Source organism: Gracilinanus agilis, chromosome 1 (genome assembly GCF_016433145.1).
Source record: "Gracilinanus agilis isolate LMUSP501 chromosome 1, AgileGrace, whole genome shotgun sequence".
In the NCBI taxonomy this organism is placed as follows: domain Eukaryota; kingdom Metazoa; phylum Chordata; class Mammalia; order Didelphimorphia; family Didelphidae; genus Gracilinanus; species Gracilinanus agilis.
This window is the reverse complement of record NC_058130.1, coordinates 759,700,154-759,710,227: the sequence shown is the minus strand read 5'-3', so window position 1 is coordinate 759,710,227 and position 10,074 is coordinate 759,700,154. Positions and strand designations below refer to the sequence as shown.

General features: G+C 41.7%; 1 protein-coding gene across 1 annotated transcript; it reads left to right on the top strand.

Annotated features, from left to right (window-relative positions):
- Positions 1–2,840: 2,840 nt before the first annotated feature.
- LOC123232380 (mas-related G-protein coupled receptor member X1-like) lies at positions 2,841–3,818 on the top strand. The gene has a single exon (XM_044658808.1). It carries the CDS (start codon positions 2,841–2,843, stop codon positions 3,816–3,818), a length of 978 nt encoding a protein of 325 aa, XP_044514743.1.
- The last annotated feature ends 6,256 nt before the right edge of the window (positions 3,819–10,074 follow it).

Genomic DNA, 10,074 nt, shown 5'->3' with positions numbered 1-10,074 from the left:
GGTATGTCCTTCAATTGGGGAATGGCTGAACAAACTGTGGTATATGCGGGTGATGGAATACTATTGTGCTAAAAGGAATAATAAACTGGAGGAGTTCCAGGCGAACTGGAGAGACCCCCGGGAACTGATGCAGAGCGAAAGGAGCAGAGCCAAAAGAACATTGTACACAGAGACTGACATATTGTGGTAAAATTAATGTAATGGGCTTCTGTACCAGCAGCAATGCAATGACCCAGGACAATTCCGAGGGATTTATGGTAAAGAACGCTACCCACATTCAGAGGAAGGACTGCAGGAGAGGAAACATATAAGAAAAGCAACTGCTTGAATGCATGGGTCGGGGTGGACATGATTGGGGATGTGGACTCGAAACTACCACACCAATGCAACCACCAACAATTTGGAAATTGGTCTTGTTCAAGGACACATGACAAAACCAGTGGAAATGTGCGTCGCCATGGTTGGGGGGAGTGCGGGGGATGAAGGGGAAAGTAGGAGCATGAAACATGTAACCATGTTAAAAAATGATTATTAATAAATGTTAAAAAAAAAGAATCCTTTCCCATTTCCCCATCCGCTTCCTACCTTCCCCTTTTTCTTCCTCCCTTCACTCTGTGACTTTTCCCAATATATCCTATCTATATCTTGCTTGTGCATATATGATTGAATTCTTCCTGCTACATTTTATTGAGACCTCCTTGAGAGCAAGAACACTGTGTGTGTGTGTGTGTGTGTGTGTGTGTGTGTGTGTGTGTGTTTTGTTGTATCCAAAATTGACCACAGGCACAGTTGTGGGCCTGGGACAAAGCAGTTGCTTGGTAAAGGCTGTTTGACTGGATGACCAATAAAGAACACAGAGGAATGGAGAACTAATTGGTCTTCTCTGTAGAGCCCATGAATCATCAGTCTGATGAGGTTTGCAAAATTGAATTTCAAGAATAATAGTCCCATTAAGAGGCCATATATCTTAAGATCACCTTTATGTATCAATATAAATTGAATGAGTTTCCAAATGCTGTTTGAACATAAAGAGATTTGTCTAATTAACAAGAGTGAACATTGGAAGTCATGAAGTGAGCAGAGAAACACCTTCAAATGATTCAGGGGTTTCTGAATAGATGGAGGACATCAGAGCCTTATGCCCCAAACTGGGAAATGCCTGAAAAAAAAGATAGGTTCTCCCTCACAGGTTTTCCAACAAAGATCCTCCAAATGCTTACGTGCACTTCCCTTGGATATTGAATGCTCTGAAGGCTGAGGGTCACCCAGTTAGACCAGTTAAGTTGAGGGCAAGTAAGAAGAAGCTGAGAATAGGTAGATAGTAACACATATGTATGTAAAGATGTATGGTTCTTGGAGGTTGTTGGTATGAACATAATATGATTCATTTCTATTTTAGTAAATCATTTTAAAGTCTCCTTTTTATGATGAAGAGTAGTATGATTGATAACTCTCTTACATGATTTCAGATCTTAAATCTCAGGCACAAAAGAAATCATTATTAATCTTTGGACATTGACTTGGTAGGAAATGTCCAATGAAGGGTACCCAGGGAATCTCTTTTGCCTAGAAACTTGATCATGTTTATTTTTATTTAGAGTTTAAAGAAAGGAACATTGAACATTAACAATTCAGGTGAAACAATGATGGGAGAAGAGGCTCCATTCTAAGGAGAACAGCAAGAACTGGAACCATCTTTGAAGTCTAAAAACTGGGACAAAAGTTGGGAAGAGCTGGGCTTCTATACCCTGAACCCTCAAAGAGATTGGCTCAGCTCCTCCTCCTGCTCTATATAGTGCATGTGGGAGTTGAGGTAGGATATTTTCTGTTCTTTCCTGTACCAGGTTCTGATTGGGTTCTCACACATGATCTCCAGATTGGGGATCAGTAAAAAATGAACAGGCAGGCAGAAGAATGAGAAGATTTAGAAAATGAAACAATATTTAAGGAGTTAAGGGGCCTCAGCTTCTGTCCAGGAGAGAATCTAATCCCTTATTTAACCCTTAACAGTATTGAAAAAGTCTCAGCTTGGTGTGAACTCATGACTACTCTGACTGCTCTGTCCCAGTCCTGTAAGTGTTTGTCTGAGATGGGCTATATTCTAGTAAAATAGAGGCTGGTGAGAGAGGCAGGAGAAAGGAAAATCAGGTATTGTATGGGAGAGTCTTCCCTTTAGAGCCCATAGAAACCTGGGAGAGAAAAATGGCAGAATTTTCCCGCAGTCTCTCTTCAACTGAACAGTGGACAATCCCAGAGCCAACCTCCATGGACTATTGAAATGAAGGCATAACAATACAACATGATTTCATATGTGGAAATGAGTATAGCGATAGTGATTCCAATCCATGTCTAAAAAGGAATCCCATGGGCAGCTAGGTAGCACAGTGGATAGAGTGCCAGGTCAGAAGGCAGGAATAAATGGAATATGGCCTCAGCCAACTGTCTAGCCATGCTGATCTTCTGCCTTCAAATCATTACTTAGTATCAATTCTAAGAAAGGAGATGAGGGTTTTTTTTAACCCTCACCTTTTGCCTTAGAATCAATGCTGTGTATCTGTTCCAAGGTAGAAGAGTGTTAAGGGCTAGACAAGGGGGATGAAGTGACTTGCCCAGAGTCACACAGCTAGGAAGTGTCTGAGACCAGATTTGAATGCAGGACCTCCCATCCCTAGGCCTGGCTCTCCACCCAGCTGCCCTACCCCTTACTTTTTCAAAATAAAACACTCTACCTTCCATCTTAGAACTGATAACTCTGGAACAGTCTCTCACCCACTTCCATGTCTTGGTGTCCCCAGGGTGACTGAGAGGAGCTGAGCTTTCTGAGGCTGGAAGCACCTACCATGGCTGTGTCCCCCACACCTGAGCTGTGGAAATCTGATCTTGACATCACAGTGGAGACCAGTACAAATTCGAGTTCAGATCCTGTGGCTGAGGCACATCGAGAAATTGTCTCATTTGATGTTATAATAATCCTCTCTCTGGTCATTGCCCTGGTTGGGCTGGTGGGGAACAGCATCGTCCTGTGGCTCTTGGGCTTCCGCATCCAGAGGAGCCCCTTCTCCGTCTACATCCTCAACCTGGCCGCATCCGACACCCTCTTCCTAGGAAGCTTCTTTCTGTTCTGCATGTGGGATATTGTTGGAGATTCATATGCTGTCGCGGATCTGCTATGGAGCTGCATCCTATACACGCCCTACTGGGTTGGCCTGAGTTTGCTGGCTGTGATCAGCACCGAGCGCTGTCTCTCTGTGCTCTTCCCCATCTGGTACAGATGTCACCGGCCCAAGCACATGTCTATGGCTGTGTGCACCGCCCTATGGGCTCTGCCTGTCCTGTACTGGGGAGCATTTGTGACTTTTAAATCCCTTGGCAATTATCACGCCTACGTTTTCAACAGGGGTCTGCTCTTCCTCAGGATTGGATGGTTCGCCCTCCTCACCTGCGTGATGTCCGTATCCAGCCTGACCCTAGCGCTGAGGGTCCAGTGTAGCTCCCAGCGCAGGCAGCCGCCCCGGCTATACCTCCTGATCCTGTTCACAGTCCTCGTGTTCCTGCTCTTCGGCCTGCCCTTGTGGATTTTTGATTCACTTGGGTTTTTCATAGACTTCTCTTTAATACCTCCTGGGCTCCCTTGGCTCCTGGGCTGTGTGAACAGCAGCGCAAACCCTTTCATTTACTTCTTCCTGGGCAGCCAATGGTGTAGAAGAGGGAGGGAACCCCTCAGGGTGGTCCTCCAGAGGGCCCTGGGGGAGGAGCAGGTGGAAGGGGTTGGGTCAAGGGACACTTCCTACACCAATACTGTGGATAAATTATCCTGAGGGTAAGAACAAGATGCTCAGACAAGGGAGCCCATGAAATGTCCCCCTTTACCCCACCCCCTTCCGACCTCACTTTTCTAGAAGGGACAAGATCCCTCTGCTTCCTGTATGGTGGTTCTTGGGGTTACAACAGTAATGAACTGCAATGAATAAGCATTTATCAACTGCCTATTATATGCCAGTCGCTTTGCTAAGGGCTTTCCAAATATCTCATTTAATCCTCACCATATCCCTGGGAGGTAGGTACTCTCCTGATCCCCACTTTATGGTTCAAGAAACTGAGACAGACTGGGGTTTCAGGGATTTGCACATGGTCCCAAAGGTGATATCTGAAACTGGATTTGAACTCAGGTCTTCCTGTCTCCAGGACCAATGTTCCCTGCATTCAGGAACCCCTACTGGCTGGAGGCTCCAGGATTTACTGGGAGAAGGAGGTCTAGGAATCTGGTGTCACAAATCTACAAGAGAGCCATTCCAACAAATGCCACTGACCCTGTCTGGGAAAGTAGAGGAAGAGGAAAATCATCCTGTAAGGGCCCAGATCTCTCTGCCCTGCCTTTGTCAATCTCTGTGTTGGAGGGGATAGAGTCAGAGATCAGACTCCTCAAGGTTCCATGGGTCATGCTCCCCCACTTTGTCTTCCATCAGGCTTGATCCACAACATTCCTTCAGGTCTCCTTCTCTCTTCCTGCCCTAAACAGAGGTTCCTTTGGCTCAGCTATGTCTCCTCTCCTTCTCCTACTCTTGCTCCCTTCCCTCCTTTCTTCCCACTCCCATCTCAGAAGCTAAGATAAATATTTTCCTGCCTCTCTAGGTCAAGATTGGGGCTCAGGACACTCTCTTATTCTCTGTCTGTTCCTCTTGGTCTTAGTTTCTTTGAGTCTCTGTGTTTCTTTGTCTCTGCTTCTATTCCAATCTTTCACTCTGCATGACTCAGTTCCTCATGAGGTCCTCATATGGGGGAAGGCATTGTAGGGGGTTTATATGAGAGAGGGAACCTCACTGAGGCCAAAACAAGGGAAAGGATGACCCATCTCTCTCTCTCTCTCTCTCTCTCTCTCTCTCTCTCTCTCTCTCTCTCTCTCTCTCACACACACACACACACACACACACACACACACACACACACATGCACATTCTCAGCACCCATATATAAACACAGCACATAAAAACAAACATGAAGGAATCATACAAGATAATACATATGAGCACATACACAGATAGGTATTGATTCATAATCTCTTCTAGAACACACAGAGTGTAAAAACCAATTCACACTGGAATCCTCCAGTGACAATGACTCACTCTCTTCTCTGGGGTTTCAGAGCCGATATTCACCTCATGGAGGCAGGGCAGCCTCAGCTTCTCTCATTATTGCTTATGTTCTGGCATATCATGAGCATTACATAAAGGAAATCTAATTAAGCTGACCGTCATTTGCATTAGCTTAAGAATTTCTTTCATTTGATACCTTGCAACTGTGTGAATTATAGTAAGAACATGGACCCAGGCAGAAGTCTGTTTAAACAATGAGATTAAGAATGTTGTCCCAGACTAACTGATTAATAATCTTGTGTGTTGCTGTGTTATTCTGAAGAGTGTGATTGTGCATTATAATATTCTTTATATTAAATTGATTCATAGAAGATCTCAGAGATCAAGAAGATCTTAAATGGTCTCAGAGACAAGAAAGGTCTTGAAAGGTATTGAAGTCATTGAGAATTTATCAGCGAGCTGTCTTATGAGAACAGGTATGTCTATTGCAAATATTAGTAAAATGGAAATATGTTTTGAGCAATGAGCCTCACGAGAAGGGAGGGAAAGAAAATGAATCATGAAAGCATGGAAAAATATTCTAAATTAATTATCTAAAATTTTAAAAAAGAACAGATATGAAACTATGAAAGAGTGTGTATTTTGCAACATTGGACCTCAATTCCTACTGAGGGCATCTGCAGACCTCTGACTTGTTTGCCTTGCCCAACAAATAAAATCAGACTTGACTCAATGAGTGCTTTCCTCCATCTTTTTCTTTCAGAATCAAGAGTCACTGAGGCAGGGAATGCAATGGAGTATATCCCTGGCACCCAACTTTCCTCAGTCATGACACTGCAAAGCTCTACTAGCGATTTTCTGTTTCTGTTTCCTTGGCTCCTCCATTTAACCCCCATTGTCTAGTCCTTACCTCTCTTTTGCCTTGGAACTATTATACAGTATAGATACTAAAATGGAAGGTAAGGGTTTAAAAAACTTGTGGAAGGACTGCTGTCCAGCAATCCCAAGAGCCTGATTGGACAATGACACTGCACACAAACTCACAGGTTCTAGCCTCTTGATAAAACAGTCTAATTTCAGGTTTCCTCAAGATCTCCAGAAAAGAAAATAGTGGCATATCTAGATCAATTTCCCCACATGAACCCCATTTCTTCCCAACAAATCTGGGCCAACTGCCATGGAAGAATTTGGTTAGAGTCACTCTCACTCCTAGATAACATGGTCAATGTCAGTGCGTCTGGGTTCTCCAAACAGTACCCAAAGAAATGGGTACTACTGAGTCCTACTCCTCTCCATAATCCCTTTGAAAATGTCTTATTACTCTGGAAACCTCAGGAATGATGAAAGGAACAATTTCAGAGAAATGAATAAACCAATTCAAAGTGAAGAGAACAGAACAAGGGGGAAAAAACCACTTAAAGACAATTTGAAAGACTTAAGTACTTGAATCAATTCAAATAGCCAAAACTTTGGAGGATCAGTGGTGACACAGTTTGCCTACATCCTAATAGAGAGTTAATGAACTCAGAGGACTTTTTTTTGCTAGAGTAAATCTGTTACAAGATTTGTTTTTATGTTTTTTTTTTCTTTCACAGTGGTATACAGTGGGGGCATAAAAGAGGTAGTGAGACATTTTGTTAATGTTTTTTTTATTATTTTAAAAAGAGGACTACTAAGTGTCCCCTGTTTTGATGTGGAATCTACAAACCCCCAAACTTATAGCCTAGTAAGATCTGATGAACCAATTTACAAGTTAACCCTAAAATTTGGAGTTCATCAGCTCTTACTAGGCTATAAGTTTGGGGGTTTCTCGACTCCACGTCAACACCTTCTATTTCTCCCCTTTAATGGAGCCTCTTTAGATATTATTTATATTGTAGGGAGTGGAAGTGTACTGGAAAAAAGTATAAAAACAAAAGATAACAAGAACATTTAATAAAAGAAAAGAAATTATGACCAAAAGCCCAACATCAGAAAAAAAGAATCCCTCTGATTTTCCAAAGTTAACATTGGCTCATTCTGATAAAAGAAGGAAAAGTCAATTGTTGGACAGTTCACCCAGATGCCATGTGGATATTTTTAATGAGAACAGGGTCTGTCCAGGTAGTGCCACAGAACCTCAGAGAGCTGTGACTTTAGAGTTTCGCGTCCCTTTCAAAGCTTCAGATATAAACTGAATAGCATCAATTCTTTTTTTTTAAAACCCTCACCTTCCGTCTTGGAGTCAATACTGTGTATTGGCTCCAAGGCAGAAGAGTGGTAAGGGTAGGCAATGGGGGTCAAGTGACTTACCCAGGGTCACACAGCTGGGAAGTGTCTGAGGCCAGATTTAAACCTAGGATCTCCCATCTCTAGGCCTGGCTCTCAATCCACTGAGCTACCCAGCCGCCCCCAATAGCATAAATTCTTCATCTTTTTTGTTTTAATTTTCTTCATGCCTCTAGTTATAGAGGTAGAAAGGTCCCAGAATCTATTACTTTTTTCATGATTTTGGAAATGTAAGTTCACTGATTGAAATATATTGCTTCCACCTGATGGATACATGATACATATTCATGATCTTAAGGAGCCATAAATATGAACACAACACAAACACAAACACACACACACACACACACACACACACACACACACACACACACACATACACACACCACCACCACCACCACCACCACCACCACCACAAGCAGCAGCAACAACAATATACTATGCAATAGGGAAATAAGTAGGAATCACAATTTTCCAAGAGCACTTATAGGATGAGGTTGAGAAGAATCACATGGGAGAAGGAATAAAAAACAAAGAGTATATGTCACAATGTGGTTTAGGAAACTAAGGGAACATCAGAAATATGAGTCATGCTTCCTGCCATCAGCTAGGAACTCAATACAATCTTGCTTTATTCAATCCAAGCTTTCCTTCCAAGTTAGGATCTCAAATGAAGGAGGGACTTCCGGGAGAAAGCCTGATCATTAATTAGATAGACCTGGAGTTGTAAAAAATCTGGTCTGGAGCCTTTGGATGTCCTCCTGTGTGGCCATATTGGGTGGAAATGGGCAGATCACAAGGTATTAAAGGAAGAGGAACATGAGCAATGTCATGGAGAGATGATGAAATAATTCCCATGAAGGGACACTTTTCAATAATTCTGGGCACCACTTGTATAGTTTTACTATATCAGAAACCACAAGGACATTTTAAGTTCTTGATACCACTTGCTCTAGTGATAATTCAAAGTCAGAGATTCTTACAGACTATAAGAATTAAAACTATGAGACTGGCTTTGAATTACTAATGTTTATCAGAATCCCTTGGATAGGTAAAAGATGAGAAATAGGTAGAAAGATAACAGTAAAATAGTCTAATCCAGATCCCACGTGAGAGCTCTCAGCCTGACCTCCAGTAGCAGCTTTCTTGGTCCATCACCAGAGATGGAGACAGAAAGAGTGAACACTGCCTCATTTGTCCTTTTTTCCTCTCTCTCACTTCCAGGTCAAATTCAGAGTCATGTCTGGATCAAGTTCAGAGGTCACACTCCTGTGACCTATGCTAGGTGGCATAAGTGACACAAAATCATGCAAACTCACATAGGCACAAGTGACCTAATTTGCCCAATGATTTCCCTCACACAGTCCTGACTTCTGGGTCAAATGGTTGGCAGGAGATGCGGTCAAGTGTGCAACCCCAAAAGAATAAATTTTCTTCACACAAAACAGACCTATAGCTAGACAAAAGAGCAGCATCTCCAGGCCAGTCTTCCAGGGTTATGCCTTCCCTTCAGGGTAGACCTCTTCATTCTGCCCTGAAGGAAATGGTAAAGAGGGAAGAGGCTGGCTTTCCTTGTTACCTTTGGGGATTGTGGTAAGTGACAGAGATTCTGAACTCCCAAAATTAGAGGGACAATTCTAAGGGAGTCATAAAAAGAGGAATAAATGTTTCCACTCTCAGTTCAAACTGAAAAACTGAATAATCAGAACCAAGGGGGGGTCATTTTATAGATATTAGAGTAGTCTTCAGAGTATGTAGACAAAATATATATACATACATATATATATATATATTTTTTTTTTCAAAACATACATTTGCAGTACCAGATATTAAACTGTACTATATAGCAGAGGTCATCAAAACAATATGGTGCTATCTAAGAGAAAGAAGGGTGAATCAATAGAAGAATAGACTAGGGGTAAATGACCTCAGCAAGCTAGTGTTTGATAAACCAAAATAACTCAGCTTTTGGGACAAGAACTCACTATTTGAGAAAAACTGCTGGAAAAATTGACAAAAAGTTTGGGAAAAATTAGGTTGGGATCAAAATATTAGATCCTAGCAAAGAAATTCAGAATAGGTAAATGACAAATATAAAGAGTAAAATCATAAATAAATTGGGTGATCATAGAATAGTATACCTGTCAGCTCTGTGTGACAGGAAGGAAAAGGGTTTGTACAACCAAAACCAATGTAACCAAAATTAGAAGGAAAGCAACAAACTGGAAGAATGTTTTTCTTACAAAATCCTCTGACAAAGGTTTAATTTCCCAAATACATAAGGAACTAAGTCAAATTTATAAAAAATCAAGCCATTCATTAATTCATAAATGGGCAAGGGACATGAACAGTTTTCACAGAATGAAATTGAAATTATCAATTAACACATGAAAAACTGTTCTAAATATCTTCTGATTAAAGAAACACATTTTTTTAAATAACAATTTGTTTTAATAACAACTCTGAGGTACCACCTCACAACTAGTAGACTGGCCAATATGGCAGTAAAGGAAAATGATAAACGTTGGAGGGGATATGAAAAAATTGGGACACTACTGAAGGGGTGGGTGTCCATCGATTGGGAAATGGCTCAATACATTGTGATATATATTTTTGATGGAACATTATTGTGCTGAAAGTAATAATGAACTGGAGGAATTCTATGTGAACCAGAATGACCTCCAGGAATGACCTCCAGGAATTGATGAGAAGT